Consider the following 22,999-nt stretch of genomic DNA (forward strand, 5'->3'; position numbering starts at 1 on the left):
CTGCCCACATTCCAAGCACTTGTGGGGCTTCTCCCTGCCACGAGGCTTCTCCACCAGCTCCGAGCTCCAGCTGGATCTCTCGTTGCCTTCCTGGCTCAGGGGGGCTCTTTCCTCCCAGCAGCTCCCTGGGCTGGATTTGCAGCCCCTCCTCCGGCAGGATCTCCAGGGCTTTTCCTCCTCCTCCATCCAGCCAAACCCTGGGAATGAAAACTCCTGGTTTGGGGAAAAAAACAAGAGGAGAGCATTTTGGACGGGAGGTTCCTCCCTGCCCAAGTTCATCTCAAGAAGTCATTGGTAAGTTTTTGTAAGTAAGAACCTCCAAAACACCAAGATTCACCCCAGAAATCCTGCAAACATAAAGACACAGATCAAAAACATCCCACACATCACATATCAGCAAAAACCTCCTCCAAAAAATAAAGATTCAGCTGCCACATAAAACCAAAGCAACAACATTTGGCCCAAGCAAGCTCAGAAACCCCAAGATTCACCCCGTGAAAATCCTGGATCCCCCTCCACAGTCACCTGCTGCATGTGGGGGGAGCAGCGCTCCTGGGGCTGGGGGGAGGCTGCAGACACAGGGAGGGGTGGAACCTTGTGCTGCTTCCTGTTTCTGCTCCTCCTCCTGTGACTGCTCTTCCTCACACTCCTCTTCCTCCTGCTATTCCTCCTTCTCCTGCACAATCCCACCTTCTCCTGCCACGTCCATCGTTTGACCATTTTGTTCCTCAACCCTGCTTCTCCTTCCCTTCTCCTCCTGCCCCCAGGCCCAGCACCCACTGCCGGCTCCCTCTTCCCCCCAAACCCACAGCATCCCAGCGCAGGGGCAGGGATGGAGCTGGGGCAGGTCGGGCTGGGGCAGCGCTGGGCTCTCGGCCGCTTCCGCCCGCACTCGGTCCCCACTGCAGCCGCTCCCGCCAGGACAGCGCGGGGGGGCCCGGCCTTGGCGCTGCCCCACTCCCACCTCCCCAAATTCCCCTCGCGGGGGCGATGGGGCCGAGGGGGGGGCGCAGGTGGGCTCCAGGTGGGGAACGCTGGGAGCTGCGAGTCTGCCTGGCAACTGGTGAGTCATCAGCGTCCTGCGCTCTGATTGGCTGAGCTCTGCCTGAGGGCTGGGGCTGCAGCAAAGAGGGGACACCCTGCTCCAGGGGGGATGTCCCGAAAACGGGGGACCCCTGTGAAAGGAACAGGAGGAAAGTGTCTTTACAAACAGATGCTGTGAATCTGCTCCGAGATACGGCCAGGGACCTGTGCATAAGGAAGACACAAGAGAAGCCATCGGTTTCAGGAAATGTTATCAACTGTTGACACAGACTGCTGCTCAGCCAAGGTCCCGCTCAATTCATGAACTTCCCGAAGAACAACAAAGACTTAACAGAGCCAGGAATATCGTCTGCTATACAATAGTGGGGTGCATATGAAGGGAGTATGTACTAGGTGGATTGGGAAGTCTGCACCTCTCAAGTACTTCAGCCAGTGGGGAAAGGGAGAGGGAGATGGGGCCAGGAGAATTGGGATGAAAAGGAGGCTGTGTCCTCCAACAACTGCAGAGATCCCATGGGGAATGTCCCATGGCCTCTCCCATTTCTAGGAATGAAATTACTTTTACAGGACTCCTCTGTCTGCTTTGTGGACAGAAACCTCTGCTGATGTCAATTTTCCCACACACCCTGGGGCTCATCCGGAATTCCTTCCACTGGTCCGGAGGGCCGGCGGGCAGGGAGTGCAGCTGAAGGTGCCTCACCCACTTTGGGTGATCGGCTCCCTTGGCTGGCGGCGGCACCGGGGATCGATTGGGGACCCGGGAGTGACCAGGAGACAGACGAGGGACACATCAGGGGGGTCTGTGAAGAGTCAGCAGGGAGAGAGCACTGAAAATCTCAGCAGTGACTGCATTGGGATCTTCGGGGAGTGAACATGGCAGGGCACCCAGGGAGGGGAGAAAAGGGAAAGCCAGGCAGGGGTCCTGGCCAAAGGGATGATGATCCCAAAATGTCTCTGAAGGGTCCCTTGGGAGAATGTTGAGGTAGTTTGCACATTCCCCCAGAGGTAATTAAGGACATGGACACCCAGGGGTGCAATAAGGGAAGTGGAGAAGGGATTTGGACAACAGGGGATGGATGGTGTTGGTGTGCTGGGAAGGGATCGGGTGAAGGGCAGTGTGCAGCAATATGGTGAAGGCAAGAAGCAGCAGGAGGAATCTATGTGGTAAGAAAAAGGATGATGGAAAAGAGTAGGAAAAGAAAAATACTCAGGATTGGGATGTATTGCAGCAGGGTCTTCTCCTCAAAATTTACCAGCTGATACTTTGAATTCCCTGTTTCCAGGAGAGGAAAAGAAGGAGGTCAGGATGCCAGGGGGTTTCTCTGTGGTGGGCAGCGGCAGCACCGGGCGCAGAGGTGTGGGACCGGGAGCACGGGCTGGGGGCCTGTGGGGAGCTGCGGGGCCGGGCCGGGGCTGTGGGGCAGCCGGGGCTCAGCGCCGGGCGCTGCCTGACCCCACCAGCCCCGGGCAGGGCCGGCACTGGCCCCCGGCCCCCAGGAGCCTGCGGGACGCCCCGGCCGCTGCCCGGCCCCGTGGAGCTGCCGGCCCTGCCCGCCGGGGGGGCCTCCTTTGGACACTGCGGCAGGACAGGGACCGGCTCTGGGATACGGGCTGGGGAGGGGACCCTGAGCACAAGGAGGAAAACAAAGACACATCTGGGAAACGCAGATTGTACATGGAAGGATCAGGATTTTCTATTAAGCATTTGCTTTGGGTCGCTGGAGAAAGGAAAGACTTTGCACAAAGCTCAGCAGCTCACAGAGGATGAGCACCCACAGGCAGTGAGCGGGGCTGCAGGAGCGGCAGAAGAAGGCCCTGGAGCACTTGGGCACAAAGGCACAGCAGCTGAATGCAAGAAGGGATGAGCAAAAGGCCAAGCTGAAGGCAAAGGCCATGGCACAGTTCCTACAGCCCCTCAGGGATCAACCCCAGGGCCCAAGGGGGCCCCAGCACCCAGGGGACGGGGTCGGCCACAAGCACCTGGCAGAGGCATTGCCCTCCTGGGCAGGGGAGAGCCCACCCAAACAGCCCCTGGGAAGGAGTCAGGGCTGTAAACCAAGATGCCATGGGTACAGGTTTTGCCGTTGGCTTTGGCAAGAAGAAGAGCCAGACCCAGTGCAGATATTCAGTTCTCTCCCTTGCAATTGATCTTGGGAACTCCTTACCTTGGTAATTCTCCACCCAGTACAGGGTGGGGATAAGGGATGTACATTTAAAGCAGTCTGTGGCCAGAGTCCTGTCTCTTGTGAAATCTCTCCCACAGGAAGCTGGGCTGGCACAGAGCCTGCCTTGGCACTTTGCTGTTCCCAACATCCAAGCAGGACATCGGGCCCTGCCTAAGGAGGCCAAAGCAGCACCACTGGTGGCCAAGTGGCGTGGCCCATGCCAAGTGTCCCTGAGGCCAGAAACAGCCCCCAGCACAGCTGAGCACTGGGGGACCCCTCAGCCTGGGCTCCAGGGCTCTGAAGCCCCGGAGATTTGCACTTCCCGCCTGCAGCAGGAGCATGGGAGGCCCCCACGGAGCCTGCACTGAAGGCAGCGCAGCAGCAGCCAGGGCTCCACAGCGGGGCAAGCCCCTGGGCCTGCCCACACATCCTCTGCTCAAATCCTCTGCCTGGGCACCCTCCTTGGGCATCTCCAGCCACCGGGGCCAATCCTTGCTGCCACTGCTGCAGCTTCAGTGCTTTCTGGGCCTGCACTGCCACAGCTGCTGGCGAAGACAGCGGCACAATTCCACTCTGGGTCTCAGCCACACTCACACACTGCGCTGCCTGGGATTGCACTGATGGAAAATACACCAGGTCATAGACTTGAACATTTTTAACATTTTATTTCCCTACTCAGCCTTGGTTTGCCTTGGCCTCGGGGAAGGAAATGGTAAAGGTTTTTTTAAGGGATGTTCCACCACTCAATGTAGATGAGTTTAACATCTCAACACACTGGGAATGGCCCAAAAGATTCCCACAAAGATAACGCCCAGCAGCAAACAGCAACCAACACCTACCCCAGACACTGCCCCCGGCAGAGCTGGAGACACCTGCTCTGGAAAAGGCTGAGAAGGAAATCCAGCAGTTCCGACCTGATGAACAGCAGAAGCCAAGAAATCCGGGTCCAACAGGAACCCAAATACTAAAAACTGCACAACTTGAAACTACAGAACATTAAACCAATGGATTTAGATTGGTTCAGACTGTATCAAGTCAGGGAAAAATCCAGTTAAACCCACGTGTCATGGAACGATTTTCTCTGCACACCCGGGCTATGTGGGGATGGAATGATTTCTGTTGCACATCCTGGCCAGAATCAAGGAATGCCTTGACTCCTACACTAAACATATTGGTGGAGTTTTGTTTTTTTTTTTTTTTCTTGCACTTTCAGTGCAAAGTTTATAGCAGAAGAGTATTTTTGGTAATAATCCTACTTCTATATTGCCGGTTAGGTTTTGGCCAGGGATGAGAGAATGAGTTTCTACTCCGAGGAGAAGTAGAAAAAACTTAATTGCCTTGGAATTTATTTGTGTATGTTTGTGTGAGAGATACCAAAATTTTGGTCTGGGTTTTTCGACGTTCACCTTTAGGCTGCATTTTGCAAAATTAGAAGAGATTTAAAGGTGACCCTTTAACTCATAAACAGTAAATAGATGATTTGAAGGAAAAATGAAAAAAACAGCAGGTTGTGGGGGTCCACATGTGAGGCTGCTGAAGGCTGCTCTGGAAGAGAAGCTGCATTCCAGGCAGCCAGCAGAGGAGCTTTAGAAATGCAAATTAACACTGCTGGGGCAAAGTGGGGACAATGGACCTGCGTCTTCTTGCCTGGGGCAGGAATTGGGCTGATTCCCTCTGCCCCTCACCCCAAGCTCTGCCTGCCTGCACAGATGGAATCTGCACAGCTGAAGGCAGAGCCCATGGTGAGGATCTCTGACTCTGCAACAGAAATGGGTGAAGCTGCAAAGGGAAACAGCAAATGGAGAATGCTGTGAAAACTTCACTAAAATAAGGGGGGATCATCCCTGTGCCCAGGCGGATCGGGAAGTCTGAACCTTCCAAGTCCCTCAGCCAGTGGGCAAAGGCAGAGGGAGATGCGGCCGGGAAAATGAGCATCCAAAGGAGGCAGCGTGCTACAACAAGGGCAGAGAGCGCATGGCAAATGCCCCACGGCCTCTCCCTCTGCTCAGCAATCGAGTCACTTTGACAGGACTGCTCGGTCTCCTCTGGCCACAGAAACCTCCGGCGACGGGAATTTCCCCGCACGGTCCCGGCCACGGGGCAGCCACCTCTGTCCCAGCCACAGCAACCGGGACGAGCCAGCGCTGCTCCGGCAGCGGCTCCTGCCCAGGCAGCGGCGGGAAGGAGACCGCGGGCAGCCGCTCCCGCAGCGCCCTCAGCCCAGGGCCGGCACGGGCCGGACACGGCACCGCCAAGCCGCCGGAGCCCCCTGCCGCCCCCTCCGCCCGCAGCGAGCCCCGAGCCCCCGCAGAACCCGGCGCGGCTCCCACCTGCGCCGGGGCCGCCTCCGAGCTCCGCCAATGCCGCCTCCCCGCGCTCCGGCCGCTGCCGCCGCTCCCGGGCCCGCACAGACGCTCCGCCAATGGCGCCGCTGCCGAGCCAGGGCCGCCCTCAGGCCGCCAGCGGGGCCGTGCTTCGCCCCGCTCTCACCCATCAGCGCGCCAGAACCGCGACTGACGGACAGGGAGGAGGTGGCCTCGGCAGGGGCCGCCCCTGGGGTCCGGGTGCCTGCGGCCACCAACGAGGAGGAGGCGGCCACCGGAAGGGGACAGCGCTCGGAGGTGGCCCTGGGGCCCCTGGAGCACTTGCTGGCCGCGTGGAAAAGAGCCTGGTGTTTCGTCTGGGGGATGTGTCGCCGGCTCGAGGCCATCGAGGCCATCCTGCAGGGAACAAATGAGGCGTCCCCCGATGTCCTCAGGGACTTGGTGGCCAAGGCGGCCATGGCCGAGCGGCTGTGGGAGGCCAGTGCCCGCCTGGCCACGCGTCACCTGCTGGGGATACTTGGGGACATCTGCAGGCTCCTCGTGAAGCCCCCCAGTGGCTCCGGTGGCCCCAGTGGCCGCACAGTGGCTGAGCGGTGCCAAAAAGCCATCGCGGACATCCCGAGGCTGCTGCAGGGACAGTGATGTCACCGGAGTGATGACATCATCGGGGACATCGCTGCTGTCACTTGTCCCCTCCCTGCGCAGGCTTTGAGACAAATTTGGGTAATTTTCTGGGAATTTTCAACGAAATTGTCCAAATGCTGATGGGAATTCCTGGGGTGACATCACTGGGGACACTTGGGGACATTCTGAGCACAATCAGAATGCTTTTGCATTTCTCTGTTGGCTTTTGCATTTCTCTGTTGGCTTTTGCAGGTTCCTATTGACCACGAGCATTTTGCTCTGCTGCTCAATACTGATTTCGATTATCGATAATTCCTTGCAGCTGCTTGCTGGCACAATAAAATCTCAGAGTTGGCACGGACAAGTCCAAGGCTGTGTGAGCTTTCTGCCAGGTTTTGGGAATCCTTGACTGTGAAAAACGCCAATCACTTGTTTTAAAATTTTAAAAGCTTCATAGTAATAAACCCATAATAGAAACAGGAATAAAAGTGAGAGCAATGAGAATTTGGACAATCAGAGTTAGGACAATAAAGGACAATAAAAAGCAAAGAATTACAGACGTCCGGGTGGGTTTGGGCACTAAGCCACAAAAACATGCCTGGCTAACAAAGGGTTCACCCTTAAAAGCAATAGCCTGTTGCACATTCAAATATCTCACCCACGATGCATAAATTCTTTTCAAACAAAGGGTGTTCTCTGCTTTTTGTCAGCTTTTCCCCCTCAGTCCTGGTGGCTCCTTACAGACAGAGGAGAGGTGTAAGAATGTTTGTCTTTTCCCAGAAGGAGGCAGTAACTCTTGCTGTTATCTCCGTGCGAAGAATTTCTTACTTATCCTATCCATTCCTTGAGCTCGTTACAAAAAATATCTTACATCGCATAGTTTCTATTTTAACATTATGTCATAACCCAAAACTGCATTTCCCACACTACTTCAAAAGGATTAATACAGTTCTACAAAATAACTTTGCAACACAGCACACAGAGTATCCAAGTTAATATTTGCCAAGAGCCGATCATTCAATCTGCATTTTTCACACTGACAAATCCATTGCTCACATCCCTGGGCCCCCCCGGTCCCGGCGCTGCTCCCGGGGGTCCCGCGGCTCCGGGGGGTCAAAGGGGAGGGGGCGGAACCCCCGTGATGGGTGGGGGGCACAAAGGGGGGTCCGGGCCCGGTGCTCGGGGGGGTCGGTGCTCGAGGGGGGGTCGGGGGCACTGAAGGGGGTGCGGGTGCGGTTTTTGGGGGGTCCCGGTGCCCGGGGAGGGGGGGTCAGTGCTCAGCAGCGGGGGCTGCCTGGGGACCCCCCCGCGCCCCCCAAACCCCAGCCGGATGTGAAAAACAAAGTTCACTCTTGGAGATTTGTAAAAGTTTGGTAAGGGATAAAAAAGGGTTTTGGCGCTCGGCCAAAGAACCCGCCCTTAACTTAACCCTTCGTTCTCCGGATCCGGTTCCACTGCAGGGCTACAAACACATCCCTGAGTTTTGACATTATTCAAACACTCCCGGGAGCTTTGGATGTTCCAGGAACTCTTGTTTGGTTCTCACCTCTGACTTGTCTGCAGGACATTCTGCAGATTAAGTCAATACATTTGATTTCTTCTCCTGGTTCCATCCTGTTGTTTCAGAGCCCCTGATACATTCATAAATGCTTCTCAGGTTTGTGTCACTGTTATCACCTGGTGAGGCTGGGCCGCAGATGGGAGAAACAATGGAATTGTTTTCCACCCGAGTCAGTCACACAGAAGCATTTTAACATTGCATAGTCTCTATTTCAATATTTGTTATTGATCTATTTCATATTCATCTATTTTTAATATTTGAAGGCCTAGGAGAGAATATCTATTTGTTACTCTAGCATTAAATTGGTTACACGGTGCACACATAAACGGATCGATTTTATTGTACCAGCGAGCAGCTACAAGGAATCATCAATAATCAATCTCAATATCAAGTACCAGAGCAAAGTCCTTGTGATCAATAGCAACGCGCAGAAGCCAATGCAGAAATGCAGAAGCCAATTATTCCATTGTCATTCATAACCCGGCTCTGCTGCAGCCACAGCAGAAAGCTGCCTCTGCTGCAAGGCACCGAGGGGGTCATTCACCCCCTGACCCGCCCCCGCCTCCATGAGTGTCCCCAGAGCATCCTCAGAGTGTCCCCAAGTGTCCCCAGTGTCGTCACCCAGGAATTCCCATCAGCATTTGGGACAATTTCAATGAAACTTCCCAGAAAATCCCCCAAATTTGTCTCAAATCCCATGTGGGGAGGGGAGAGGGGACCAGTGACAGCAGCGATGTCCCTCATGATGTCACCATCCCTGATGACATCACAGCGGTGACATCACTGTCCCTGCAGCAGCCTCGGGATGTCCTCTGTGAAAAATGCATATTTTATGATTGGCTTTTCACAAATATTAAATTGAATACTTGTGGCAAGCACATTTCTCTCTCTCTCAGGATTTTTATAAAGGTGCACAGAGAGAAGTGAAAGAGAAAACAATTTCTATTTCTGTGCCTTGTTTTTCTCTTGTGGAATGTGTTTGGAGAGTTGTTTACCTGGAGCAAATGCCTGGTTGGATCACGGTGGATTGTTTGGGCCTGATGGCCAATGAGATCCACCTGTGTCTGGGCTCTGGAGAACAGGGTCACGAGTTGTGAGGGAGTTAGATATGACAGTTAGAGAAAGCAGCGTGTAGTTTTTAGTATCCTCTTCTATATAGTATATTGATGTATCATAGCATAATTATAATAAAGAAATCATTCAACCTTCTGAAATAAGTCAGACATCATCGTTCTTCCCATTGGGTTCGCCGACATCTACAACAAATACTATATGTAATATATTGATTAGAAGTGCTGTATTAACATTTTGATAGAATGGTAAATGTAGTTTTGTAGTTAAAATGAAGCTTTAGTAGTTAAAATAGAAACTATGTATGTGGGTTTTTTTAAAAATAATGAGATACTGGCTTCGAGATAACAGTCACAGAACACCCAAATCTTCGGGAGAAGAGGAACTTATGGGTTTCTTATCAGAAGAAGGTAATTTCTTCAGGCCTTGCTAAGACTGGAAGGCGCCGTGGGGATTAAAAGAAGGAGTTGACATATTCCAGAGAGAGTTTCGTATTTTAAATAGAATGTATGCATAACCATGAAGTATGTATGAATATGCAACAGTGAATGGATCTTAAGAGTTATTCCTTTGTTCACAAAACATGCCTGTCCTAGCCTAAGTGCCCGAGAGCATCCAGACGTCCGTAATTCTGTGTTTTTTATTGTCCTGTAATTACACGAACTCTGAATTTTTATTACTCTAATCGTATTACTATTTTTATAACCATTTATCATTATAATTAAACTTTTAAAAGTTGTAAAAACAAGTGACTGGCGTTTTTCCCGCTGCAGCACTTGGAGGGGGGCTGTGCCCCAGGGGATGGACTCCGGTTGGAGAAGTTCCTGGAGAAGTCTCCGGTGGGAGAGCCCGCAGGCTGCAGCAGGGGAACGACTCCTGTCCCTGGGCAGAGGGAGAAGCCACGGGGGATGAACTGAGCACGGCCCCATTCCCTGTCTCCTGCACTGCCGGGGGAGGAGGTGCAGCTGGAAGGAGGGAGGCGTGGGGAAAGCTGCATTCAAGGCTCTTCATTGACTTCTCCTTGTCCTGCTCGGAGCTTTTGGAGTTTTGTGCCAGAAATCTCTCCCCTCCCCACTCCCCCACAGGGCTTTGGGGCGGTTTTCCCTTTTTGGGGGAAATCAAAGCGATGCGCTGATGCTCCGAATTAGGGGGCAGGAGAAGTGGGGCTGCTGGGCTTCCCGCAGAGCCGGAGGCAGCGAAGGCGAAGGCGCAGGGCCGGGAAAGCCGTGTCGGGAGGTGCGGAGCAGTTTGTTGGTGCTGCAGATCGATGCCGGCCCGGGCCCGGGCCCGTTCCAGGGCTGTTCCTCATCTCCGGCTTTGCCCTCCCACAGCCCGGGGGGCCCTGAGAGCGCGGGGCGAGGCTGTGCCGTGTGCAGAGCCCGCCCCTCGCTGCCATTGGCCGCTGCTGCCGTCAGTCGCGGTTCTGGCGCGCTGATTGGTGAGAGCGGGGCGAAGCACGGCCCCGCTGGCGGCCTGAGGGCGGCCCTGGCTCGGCAGCGGCGCCATTGGCGGAGCGTCTGTGCGGGCCCGGGAGCGGCGGCAGCGGCCGGAGCGCGGGGAGGCGGCATTGGCGGAGCTCGGAGGCGGCCCCGGCGCAGGTGGGAGCCGCGCCGGGTTCTGCGGGGGCTCGGGGCTCGCTGCGGGCGGAGGGGGCGGCAGGGGGCTCCGGCGGCTTGGCGGTGCCGTGTCCGGCCCGTGCCGGCCCTGGGCTGAGGGCGCTGCGGGAGCGGCTGCCCGCGGTCTCCTTCCCGCCGCTGCCTGGGCAGGAGCCGCTGCCGGAGCAGCGCTGGCTCGTCCCGGTTGCTGTGGCTGGGACAGAGGTGGCTGCCCCGTGGCCGGGACCGTGCGGGGAAATTCCCGTCGCCGGAGGTTTCTGTGGCCAGAGGAGACCGAGGAGTCCTGTCAAAGTGACTCGATTGCTGAGCAGAGGGAGAGGCCGTGGGGCATTTGCCATGCGGTCTCTGCCCTTGTTGTAGCACGCTGCCTCCTTTGGATGCTCATTTTCCCGGCCGCATCTCCCTCTGCCTTTGCCCACTGGCTGAGGGACTTGGAAGGTTCAGACTTCCCGATCCGCCTGCTGCCTGTCCTCGTTCATATGCACCCCTCCTTGTGTTTTCACAGCATTCTCCATTTGCTGTTTCCCTTTGCAGCTTCACCCATTTCTGTTGCAGAGTCAGAGATCCTCACCATGGGCTCTGCCTTCAGCTGTGCAGATTCCATCTATGCGGGCAGGCAGAGCTTGGGGTGAGGGGCAGAGGGAATCAGCCCAATTCCTGCCCCAGGCAAGAAGAGGGAGGTCCATTGTCCCCACTTTGCCCCAGCAGTGTTAATTTGCATTTCTAAAGCTCCTCTGCGGGCTGCCTGGAATGCAGCTTCTCTTCCAGAGCAGCCTCCAGCAGTCTCACACGTGGACCCCCACAATCTGCTGCTATTTTATTTTTCCTTCAAATCATCTATTTAGTGTTTATGAGTTAAAGGGTCACCTTTAAATCTCTTCTAATTTTGCAAAATGCAGCCTAAAATGAACGTCGAAAAACCCAGACCAAAATTTTGGTATCTCTCGCACAAACATACACAAGAAAATTCCAAGGCAATTAAGTTTTTTCTACTTCTCCTCAGAGTAAAATCTCATTCTCTCATCCCTGACCCAAACCTAACCGGCAATATAGAAGTAGGATTATTACAAAAAATACTCTTCTGCTATAAACTTTGCACTGAAAGTGCAGGAAAAAGAAAAACTCCACCAATATGTTTAGTGTAGGAGTCAAGGCATTCCTTGATTCTGGCCAGGATGTGCTACAGAAATCATTCCATCCCCACAATGCCCGGGTGTGCAGAGAAAATCGTTCCATGGCACGTGAGTTTAACTGGATTTTTCCCAAACTTGATACAGTCTGAACTAATCTAAATCCATTGGTTTAATGTTCTACAGTTTCAAGTTGTGCAGTTTTTAGTATTTGGGTTCCTATTGGACCCGGATTTCTTGGCTTCTGCTGTTCATCAGGTCGGAACTGCTGGATTTCCTTCTCAGCCTTTTGCAGAGCAGGTGTCTCCAGCTCTGCCGGGGGCAGTGTCTGGGGTAGGTGTTGGTTGCTGTTTGCTGCTGGGCGTTATCTTTGTAGGAATCTTTTGGGCCATTCCCAGAGTGTTGAGATGTTAAACTCATCTACATTGAGTGGTGGAACATCCCTTAAAAAAACCTTTACCATTTCTTTCCCCGAGGCCAAGGCAAACCAAGGCTGAGTAGAGAAATAAAATGTTAGAAATGTTCAAGTCTATGACCTGGTGTATTTTCCATCAGTGCAATCCCAGGCAGCGCAGTGTGTGAGTGTGGCTGAGACCCAGAGTGGAATTGTGCCGTTGTCTTTGGCAGCAGCTGTGGCAGTGCAGGCCCAGAAAGCACTGAAGCTGCAGCAGTGGCAGCAAGGATTGGCCCCGGTGGCTGGAGATGCCCAAGGAGGGTGCCCAGGCAGAGGATTTGAGCAGAGGATGTGTGGGCAGGCCCAGGGGCTTGCCCCGCTGTGGAGCCCTGGCTGCTGCTGCGCTGCCTTCAGTGCAGGCTCCGTGGGGGCCTCCCATGCTCCTGCTGCAGGCGGGAAGTGCAAATCTCCGGGGCTTCAGAGCCCTGGAGCCCAGGCTGAGGGGTCCCCCCGTGCTCAGCTGTGCTGGGGGCTGTTTCTGGCCTCAGGGACACTTGGCATGGGCCACGCCACTTGGCCACCAGTGGTGCTGCTTTGGCCTCCTTAGGCAGGGCCCGATGTCCTGCTTGGATGTTGGGAACAGCAAAGTGCCAAGGCAGGCTCTGTGCCAGCCCAGCTTCCTGTGGGAGAGATTTCTCAAGAGACAGGACTCTGGCCACAGACTGCTTTAAATGTACATCCCTTATCCCCACCCTGCACTGGGTGGAGAATTACCAGGGTAAGGAATTCCCAAGATCAATTGCAAGGGAGAGAATTGAATATCTGCCCTGGGTCTGGCTCCTCTTCTTGCCAAAGCCAACAGTAAAAGCCGTACCCATGGCATCTTGGTTTACAGCCCTGACTCCTTCCCAGGGGCTGTTTGGGTGGGCTCTCCCCTGGCCAGGAGGGCAATGCCTCTGCCAGGTGCTTGTGGCCGACCCCGTTCCCTGGGTGCCGGGGCCCCCTTGGGCCCTGGGGTTGATCCCTGAGGGGCTGTAGGAGCTGTGCCATGGCCTTTGCCTTCAGCTTGGCCTTTTGCTCATCCCTTCTTGCATTCAGCTGCTGTGCCTTTGTGCCCAAGTGCTCCAGGGCCTTCTTCTGCCACTCCTGCAGCCCCGCTCACTGCCTGTGGGTGCTCATCCTCTGAGAGCTGCTGAGCTTTGTGCAAAGTCTTTCCTTTCTCCAGCGACCCAAAGCAAATGCTTAATAGAAAATCCTGATCCTTCCATGTACAATCTGCATTTCCCAGATGTGTCTTTGTTTTCCTCCTTGTGCTCAGGGTCCCCTCCCCAGCCCGTATCCCAGAGCCGGTCCCTGTCCTGCCGCAGTGTCCAAAGGCGGCCCCCCCGGCGGGCAGGGCCGGCAGCTCCACGGGGCCGGGCAGCGGCCGGGGCGTCCTGCAGGCTCCTGGGGGCCGGGGGCCACTGCCGGCCCTGCCCGGGGCTGGTGGGGTCAGGCAGCGCCCGGCGCTGAGCCCCGGCTGCCCCACAGCCCCGGCCCGGCCCCGCAGCTCCCCACAGGCCCCCAGCCCGTGCTCCCGGTCCCACACCTCTGCGCCCGGTGCTGCCGCTGCCCACCACAGAGAAACCCCCTGACATCCTGACCTCCTTCTTTTCCTCTCCGGGAAACCCGGGATGGAAAGGATCTGGATCAGCTGGCAAATTCTGAGCATGAAACAGTGGTGAAAAACATCTCAGTCCTCTGGATTTTTCTTTTCCTACTCTTTTTTATTGTCCTTTTTTTACCACGTAGATTCCTCCTGCTGCTTCTTGCCTTCACCATATCGCTGCACACTGCCCTTCACCTGATCCCTTCCCAGCACACCAACACCATCCATCCCCTGTTGTCCATATCCCTTCTCCACTTCCCTTATTGCTCCCCTGGGTGTCCATGTCCTTAGTTACCTCTGGGGGAATGTGCAAACTACCTCAACATTTTCCCAAGGGACCCTTCAGAGACATTTTGGGATCATCATCCCTTTGGCCAAGACCCCTCCCTGGCTTTCCCTTTTCTCTCCTCCCTGGGTTCCCTGCCATGTTCACTCCCCGAAGATCCCAGTGCACTCACTGCTGAGATTTTCAGTGCTCTCTCCCTGCTGACTCTTCACAGACCCCCCTGATGTGTCACTCGTCTGTCTCCTGGTCACTCCCGGGTCCCCAATCGATCCCCGGTGCCGCCACCAGCCAAGGGAGCCGATCACCCAAAGTGGGTGAGGCACCTTCAGCTGCACTCCCTGCCCGCCGCCCCGGACGGTGGAAGGAATTCCGGATGAGCCCCAGGGTGTGCGGGAAAATTGACATCAGCAGAGGTTTCTGTCCACAAAGCAGACAGAGGAGTCCTGTAAAAGTAATTTCATTCCTAGAAATGGGAGAGGCCATGGGACATTCCCCATGGGATCTCTGCAGTTGTTGGAGGACACAGCCTCCTTTTCATCCCAATTCTCCTGGCCACATCTCCCTCTCCCTTTCCCCACTGGCTGAAGTACTTGAGAGGTGCAGATTTCCCAATCCACCTAGTACATACTCCCTTCATATGCACCCCAGTATTGTATAGCAGAGGATATTCCTGGCTCGGTTAAGTCTTTGTTCTTCGGGAAGTTCATGAATTGAGCAGGACCTTGGCTGAGCAGCAGTCTGTGTCACCAATTGATAACATTTCCTGAAACCAATGGCTTCTCCTGTCACTTCCTTATGTACAGGTGCCTGGCCGTATCTCGGAGCAGATTCACAGCATCTGTTTGTAAAGACACTTTCCTCTTGTTCCTTTCATGGGGGTCCTCCGTTTTCGGGACATCCCCCCTGGAGCAGGGTGTCCCCTCTTTGCTGCAGCCCCAGCCCTCAGGCAGAGCTCAGCCAATCAGAGCGCAGGGCGCTGATGACTCACCAGTTGCCAGGCAGACTCGCAGCTCCCAGCGTTCCCCACCTGGAGCCCACCTGCGCCCCCCCCTCGGCCCCATCGCCCCCGCGAGGGGAATTTGGGGAGGTGGGAGTGGGGCAGCGCCAAGGCCGGGCCCCCCCGCGCTGTCCTGGCGGGAGCGGCTGCAGTGGGGACCGAGTGCGGGTGGAAGCGGCCGAGAACCCAGCGCTGCCCCAGCCCGACCTGCCCCAGCTCCATCCCTGCCCCTGCGCTGGGATGCTGTGGGTCTGGGGGGAAGAGGGAGCCGGCAGTGGGTGCTGGGCCTGGGGGCAGGAGGAGAAGGGAAGGAGAAGCAGGGTTGAGGAACAAAATGGTCAAAGGATGGACGTGGCAGGAGAAGGTGGGATTGTGCAGGAGAAGGAGGAATAGCAGGAGGAAGAGGAGTGTGAGGAAGAGCAGAGTCACAGGAGGAGGAGCAGAAACAGGAAGCAGCACAAGGTTCCACCCCTCCCTGTGTCTGCAGCCTCCCCCCAGCCCCAGGAGCGCTGCTCCCCCCACATGCAGTAGGTGACTGTGGAGGGGGATCCAGGATTTTCACGGGGTGAATCTTGGTGTTTCTGAGCGTACTTGGGCTAAATGTTGGTGCTGTGGTTTTATGTGGCAGCTGAATCTTTATCTTTTGCAGGAGGTTTTTGCTGACTTGTGAGGTTTGGGGAGTTTTTGATCACTGTCTGGAAGTTTGCAGGATTTTTGGGCTGAATCTTGGTGTTTTGGAGGTTCTTACTGACACAAGATTCGCAATGACTTCTTGAGATGAACTTGGACAAGCAGGAACCTCCAGTCCAAGGTGCTCTCCTCTTGTTTTTTCCCCAAACCAGGATTTGTCATTCCCGTAGCGTGGCTGGATGAAGGAGCAGGAAAAGCCCCGGAGATCCTGCAGAAAGAGGGGCTACAAACCCAGCCCAGGGAGCTGTGGGGAGGAAAGAGCCCCCCTGACCCCAGAAGGCGGCTGGAGATCCAGCCGGAGCTCGGAGCTGGTGGAGAAGGCTCATGGCAGGGAGAAGCCTCACAAGTGCTTGGAATGTGGGCAGGGTTTCAGCCGAAGCTCCAGCCTGATCCAGCACCAGAGGATCCACACTGGGGAACGGCCCTACGAGTGTGGGGAGTGTGGGAAGAGCTTCAGACAGAGCTCCAACCTGATCCGGCACCACAGGATCCACTCTGTGGAACAGCCCTACGAGTGTGGGGAGTGTGGGAAGGGTTTCAGGGACAGCTCTGACCTGATCCGGCACCAGAGGATCCACACTGGGGAACGGCACTACACCTGCTTGGAATGTGGGAAGAGCTTTGGACGGAGCTCAGACCTGAGAAGACACCAGCGCATCCACACTGGGGAGAGGCCCTACGAGTGTCCCCAGTGTGGGAAGAGGTTTCACACCAGCTCCGATCTCCTCACACATGAGCGGATTCACACAGAGGAGAGGCCCTTCCGCTGCCCTGATTGCGGGAAGGGCTTCAGGCGAAACTCCCACCTCACCAGGCACCAGCGCATCCACAGCGGGGAGAGGCCCTACGAGTGTGGGGAGTGTGGGAAGAGCTTCTCACAGAGCTCAGACCGGACCCAACACCAACGGAGGCACCACTAAGGGAAGCCCTGGGGGTGCCCCGAGTGGGGGAAGAGCTTGGAGTGAGGGAAGAGCTTCATGCGCTGCTCCAGCTCCATCCCCCATGGGAGGATCTGGGCTGGATGATCCCCAGTGACCCCCATTGGGCAGAGCCCTGGTGCCCCCGAATGGGGAATAAAACAGAGAGGAAAACAATGGAGCTGATAAAGGGGCCGATATCTGAGGCCTGACTGAGCAGCAACTGTGGGAGACACAGACACAGTTTAAGTCTCCCTGGGCAAGAAGTGACCAAGCAACCTGTTGTGAGACTTTGTGATAAGATAATGTTCCCAGGTGCTGTGATGTCATGAAGAATGTGTAACCAATGGGAAATTGTTAGCAAACATAGAGCCCTATCTAGCACACAAGCTCCTAGAAGCTGAGCCCCAGCGCCAGGAAGATGAAGCCCAACTCGGAGCCCCCGATTCCTGACAGCATCTTGCTGCGGGCGGCATCCAGTGGCATCTCTGGGGGCTCTGCAGGGGTAAGGACCCCCCAAACCTCTCAGAGACACACCAAGCCCCTCCAAGTACCCTCCCAATCGCCCCCATCCCACCCAGGACCCCCTAAAACCTCCCCCCAATCCCTTCCCGGCCTCCCCAGGACCCACCAAAGCCTCGCCCATCCTTCTCAGGATCCCACCACCCCCTTCCTGTCGACCCGCACCGCGCCAGGACCCCCAAACCCTGTCCCAGTCCCTTCCCAGCCTCACCAGGACTCACCCTGAACCCTCCTAGTCTCTTCCCAGCACAACCAACCTCATCCCAAGCTCTGCTTTTCCATCCCCAATCTCCTTCCAGCTCCTCTAGACTCACTCCAATCCTTCCCAGTCACACCCAGCACCCCCAAACTCCCTCCTAGTGTCCACCAGGACCCACAGAACCCCATCCCACCCTCCCCAGCATCCTTCAAACCACTTCTCAGCCCTTCCACTCCCCCAGGCCCCTCTCCCAGCTGAAACCAGGCTGTCTCCAACTCCCTCCCAGTTGCTCCCAGCACATCCCAGTGGCTCTCCCAGCGCCCCCAATACCCCCCCTGTACCCCAGTGCTGGCTCAGGGGGTGCTCCAGTCTGACGTGCTCCACTTGGCAGCTGCAGGTGAGCCCGCGCCAGGGGGGTGTTTCCAACAGCACCAGGAGCTGGTAGGTCCAGTCCTTGTTGGGGACCATGTCGGTGGCCACCACAGAGAGCTCCTTGCTGGCCCTGGAACCACCTCAGCTGGGTGTGGGCAGGCTAGAAATCCATCACGGACCAGCCCCGGCTGGGAGCTCGAGGGCACCAGCGAGATGGGCACGCTTGGGGACACTGGGAGAGAGCGGGGACAGACTGGGATCAGCTGGGGGGAACTGGGAGAGAGAGGGGAGGTGTGGGGTGGCCTTGGGAGGGACTGGGAATGGACTGGGAAGGACTGCGGAGGCACTCAGAGAGATGGGAGGCAATGGGGGGCACTGGGAGGGAGGATGGAGGTCTAGGAGTGAACTGGGAATGGACTGGGAATGGACTGGGAGGGACTGGGAGGAACTGGGAACGAAGTGCGCGGCACTGGGAGGCCGAGTCCAGTGCGGGGCACTCGGCGCTGCGGGTCTGCCTGGCAACTGATGAGTCATCAGAGACACGCGCTCTGATTGGCTGAGAGGCGGCAGCACCACGCTAGGCTGAGATGGACAGCCGGGAGGCACTGGGAGAGACTGGGATGGACTGGGAGAGCCACGGGGGTCAGTGGCAGGGACACAAGGTCTCGGGGATGGGCACAAGGAGGGCTGAGGGCTCTGGGCCGATTCCAGGGAGGTTTTGAGGGGCTCCAGGGTCATTGGCAGGGCAGGGCCCGAGGGGACACGCTCTGCCCCGCGCTCACCTCGGCGCTCCGTGAGGAACGGGCTGAGATAATCGTGGTTGTACCGGCACAGCCAGTCCGCCGCAGCCCTTTTTTGCTCCATAACGTCTGGGTCGCTGTTCCAATACCTGGCTGCTGTCTCCCCATAGGGGGTGAACCCCAAAAAGTGCCCCACGTCGCAGTCGAACATCGCGTACTGCTCCCGATTGTAGATGAACCTGCTCAGGTACCTCACCTTCTCCGTGCCGTTCATGAAGTGACACTCGGACTTTCCCACGTACTGGAACACCCCTGTGTGTGCAGGACACAGGTCCGGGGGTGCCCCCCCACCAGCCCCAGAGCTCCGGGATCCACCCCGGATCCCCACTCCGCACCCCCTTTGCCCCAGGGCCACCTTGGCTCCTTCCTGCCCGAGCTGCCACTTCCTCTTTTGCACCCTTCCCCCATTTGCCCTTCCACATCCTCTCCCCTCCGACTTTCAGCCTCTCCCCAGATGAGTTTTGGGGTCCCATTTACTCCTTTTCCTCTTTCCCAACCTTTTAAACACAATTTACCAAAAGCCCTGCCTTCCTTCCCGCTCAGGTTTGGGGTCCTACTCTCCCCTTTTCCCCACTTTCCCACCCTCTCTCACCCCTTCCTCACCTGCCCCCCATCCTCAGCCCCTCCCGCTCTTCCTTTAGGGGTCCCCTCCTCCTCCTGCCCCTGCAATTTCGGGCTCCCACCGCCCCCTTTTCCCCATTCTCCCCCCTGTCCCACCACCTCCCGCCCCCCCCGCTCTCCCGAGAGCTCCGCGCCCGCAGCCGGGGGGGCTCCCAGCACCACCAGTGCCACCAGTACGGCCCCAGCTGCCGCCACTCGCCCCATGGCCAGCGCCGCCCAGGGAGCACCAGCCCCAGAGCGGCCGCGCTGCGCTGGCAGCACCAGTCCGGAGCAGCGCGGGCTCAGCAGCGCCGCGCGCTCTCATTGGCTCCGAGCACTTTTGGGCACCGATTGCCGAGGCTCTGCCGCACAACCGATGACTCCTCAACTCCTCGCGCTCCCATTGGCTGCAGCGCGTTTTGGCTGCGTTTGGATTGGCTGAGCGGTTCCGGGACGCTGCAGCCCCGGCTGGGGCTTTTCCAGGCACGGGGAGCCTTGGGGCCCTGCGCAGCTGGGAGCTCAGCTGTGCCCAGAAATGTGTGCCCGGCTGCGCGGGGTCTCAGGGGTGCCCGTGGCGAGGGGTGACGCTGGCCCCATGCCAGGCACCCCCCAGAGCCGCTCTGTCCCTGCCCCCCGCAGCCGCACAGGGACAGAAAATGGAACCGAGGGTTCCTGCCTGGGGACAAGGAGCGGGAGAGATCCCTCAGCAAATCCGGCACGGGCACAACAGACCCGGCCCGGGCACAGGGAGGGAATTTATTACCAACCAAATCACACCAGGACAAGGAGAGGGGAAAGAAATCTCTCCAACACCTTCCCCCCACCCAACCGGGTTCACCCAGAACGGGGTCACCGGGGCTCTGCCCAACGGGGCTCACTGGGGATCATCCAACGTGGATCCTCCCATGGGGGATGGAGCTGGAGCAGCGCACGAAGCTCTTCCTGCACTCGGGGCACGCACAGGGCCTCTCCCTGGTGTGGAAGTGCTGGTGAGTGACAATCTCTGAATTCCACCTGAAGCTCTTCTGACATTCCAAGCACTCATAGGGCCGTTCCCCAGTGTGGATCCTGTGGTGCTTGGTGAGGTCAGAGGTCCCACTGAAGCTCTCTCCACACTCCCCACACTCACAGGGCCTCTCCCCAGTGTGGATGTTCTGGTGTTCCATCAGGGTGGAGCTCCAGCTGAAACCCTGCCCATATTCCAAGCACTTGTGGGGCTTCTCCCTGCCATGAGGCTTCTCCACCAGCTCCGAGCTCCAGCTGGATCTCTGGCCACGTTCCTGGCTCAGGGGAGCTCTTTCTTTCCTGCAGATTCCTGGGCTGGGTTTGTAGCCCCTCCTCCTGCAGGATCTCCGGGGCTTTTCATCCTTCTCCATCCAGCCACACCCTGGGAATGACAAATCCTGCTTTGGGGAAAACCAAGGTAGGAGCACCTTGGAGTAGAGGCTCCTCACTGCCCAAGTCCATCCCTAGAACTCAGCAGGAGTCTTGTGTCCATGGAAATCTCCACTATATCAAGGTTCAGCCCAAAACAACTCTCCCAGGAGTTCCTGATCTCTGAGCTCTCCACTTTTGGCATTCCAGAGGTTTCCTTTCCTTGGGATGATGGGGGTCCAATGGCTCCAGGGGTTCCCCCTTCTCCGGCCTCCTGCTTAGGGATGATCCAGGGGGTTTTGGGGATCCATGCACTCCCTTCTGCCCTGATGATCTACTTTGAGGTCCCAGGGGTCTCAGGGGTCCCTCCTCTCCAGGCTCCCCCCCTTTCCAGCCAGCCGGGGGTCCCCCAGCTCCAGGATCATCCCTCTCTGCTCTCCCAACTCTGGGGGGTCCCAGGGGGTCCCCAGGACAATGTCCTCCCCCTGGTGGCCTAGGGCAATGGCCACGTGGACTCCCAAAGATCCCCCCAAGGGGCTCAGCTCTGGGGTCCTGCAAGATCCAAACCTACACACACACACACACACAGAGAAAAAACCTCCCAGGGTTTATTTGGGCCTCCCAGACGATATTTGGGGCTCCATTCCACAATCTGCAAGCTCCAAACACACCCCAATAAAAAAACCCTCTCAGGGACCCCCCGATAGATTTGGGACGAGCTCTCCCTCCCCTCTCACCTGCAGGATGAGCTGGGGGCGATGGTCCCGGGGCCAAGGGTGCTGCGGCCACAGGGGGCACTGGAACCTCCTGTTTCTCCTCCTTTTCCTGCTCCTGCTCCTCCTCTTCCTGCTCCTCCTTTTCCTCTCTCCCTCCTCCTCCTCCTTCCTCATCCCACCTCCTCCCCAGTTCCTGCCTTCTCTATATTTAGAGTGGAGAACCTTGCTTGTTTTTAGAACGAGAACAAAGATCCCAGATGGAACACGGCTTGCTGGTTTTAGCCAGAAGTGTCAGTGACTAAAGGTCATGTTTGCTCTGCTTTGGTGCCGTCCTTGTTCCTCCTCAGTGTTCAGGCTGGGCTATGGGGTGTCCTTGTTTGCTGCATTTTCAGAGCTCCTCCTGGATCCTTTGGGCAACAGGCTGTGCCCTGGGAGGGCTCTTTGTGCTCCTTTGTGACACAGGAGAACCTTCCAGGCGGTTTCTGCGTGAGCTGCTGCTGTGATGTCACAGGAGCACTGCCACGTCCCCGAGGTGTTCCCGTTGCTGTGGCACACGGAGGCCTCAGTGTCCAGAGTGGCTCTGGGCACTGCTCGTTGCCGGAGGATCCTCCTGCCCGAGGCATTCTCAGCAGCCAGCCCAGCCCTGACGGGTGTCCTTCTGTGCTTGCAGGGCTACAGTCTGCAGACGTGTGCAGCGCAGCCAAAATGATCCAGCACGTGGCTGCTGCAGTTTGCACGCTGTACTCTGTGGCGTATGCGGGGTATTTTTTAACCCACTTGGCACGTAAGTCGAGGTTTTCCCTCGGTGCTGTGGCTTTGGGCTTGCTGTGTGCTTGCTGTTCTTCCTCTGGGCCTGAGCTGACTTTGTAACCAAATTGCCATGAAGACACCATTGCTCTGGGAGAGCTCCTGGCAGCAGCTGCAGCTGGAAAAGGGGGTGTCTGCAGCCAGCGGGGCGTGCACAGCATTTGCAATGAGCCCTGGGGGGTTCTGTTCCCTCAAGCGGGGAGTCTGTGGCAGCAGAGCCTGGAACTGCCTGTCCAGCCAAGAGCTGACCCAGCCCAGTATTTTGTGCTTTTCTCTTGCTGTGGGAAGGGACTGTGGCTCCTGGAGGGACGCTGTGAAAGCAAAATGCTCTCTCGGGGTTGCCTTGCTCCAGGGCATTTCCCACCACAGGCAGTTTTTTCCTGACAGCATCTGGTTCATGTTCCCTCTTCCCTTGCAGGGCACCTCATGAGTGGATCCCGAGCAGCTCCTCCTTCGGTGAGTGGGAAAGGAACCTTTGGTGTTTGGAATTGTGCAGCAAGTTGTGAGCTCGGCATGTGGCAGCCGAGTGCCAGCCTGGGAGGCTGAAGGAAAGTTCCTGTCAGTGTCCTTGCAGCAGCAAAGGGATCCCTGGGATTTTTCTCCTTTTCTGCTGAAGAGCTTTTGAAGAGCTGCAGGTCTGGTTTTGGAGGCAGAGCATTGCTTGCTTGCTCTAGCCACGATGGAATATGGAATTCCCAAGAATAAGGGGCAATGTCGACTTTAGCCCATTGTTAGTTTGAACAGCTCCGAACCCAATTTCTGCTTAGTGCAGCTGGATGTGCAGCTGAGGGTAAATAAATAAGGTGATAACTGAGACAGAACTTCCCGTCCCTCACGCTGCCGTCTGTCCACAGGGCACAAAAGCGGCACCAGCACCTCCTCTGGCTCCCTCTGCTTCCAAAGAGGAGGCCAAAGAGGAGGAAGGCAGCAGTGAGCTTCCCGCTGTTCCGGGGGACGATGGTGAACGTCCCTCAGTGCCGGGAGATGACAGTGAACTTCTCGCTGCTCTGGGAGACAAGGGCGAACATCCCGCACTGTGGGAACACAACGGCGAGGCTCCCGCGGTGTGGGACAAGGACAGTGGACATCTCCCGGCATGGAAGGAGGACAGAGGACATCCTGCGTCTTGGGAAGAGGAGGGT

At 56.8% G+C, this 22,999-nt stretch overlaps 1 protein-coding gene and 2 pseudogenes across 1 annotated transcript; 1 reads left to right on the top strand and 2 right to left on the bottom strand.

Annotated features, from left to right (window-relative positions):
- The window catches only part of LOC137467576 (uncharacterized), a 441,429-nt pseudogene that overhangs the window by 238,869 nt on the left and 179,561 nt on the right, over positions 1-22,999 (top strand).
- LOC137467577 (zinc finger protein 850-like) overlaps positions 1-22,999 on the bottom strand; it is a 214,022-nt pseudogene that overhangs the window by 72,967 nt on the left and 118,056 nt on the right.
- LOC137467593 (class II histocompatibility antigen, B-L beta chain-like) lies at positions 16,861-19,185 on the bottom strand. The gene is given in 6 exon segments (XM_068179070.1): positions 16,861-16,955; positions 17,530-17,680; positions 17,682-17,742; positions 17,744-17,792; positions 18,343-18,615; positions 19,104-19,185. Coding segments are annotated over 6 exon segments (711 nt in total).

This window comes from Anomalospiza imberbis, unplaced genomic scaffold, assembly GCF_031753505.1.
Source record: "Anomalospiza imberbis isolate Cuckoo-Finch-1a 21T00152 unplaced genomic scaffold, ASM3175350v1 scaffold_69, whole genome shotgun sequence".
Classification (NCBI taxonomy): Eukaryota; Metazoa; Chordata; class Aves; order Passeriformes; family Viduidae; genus Anomalospiza; species Anomalospiza imberbis.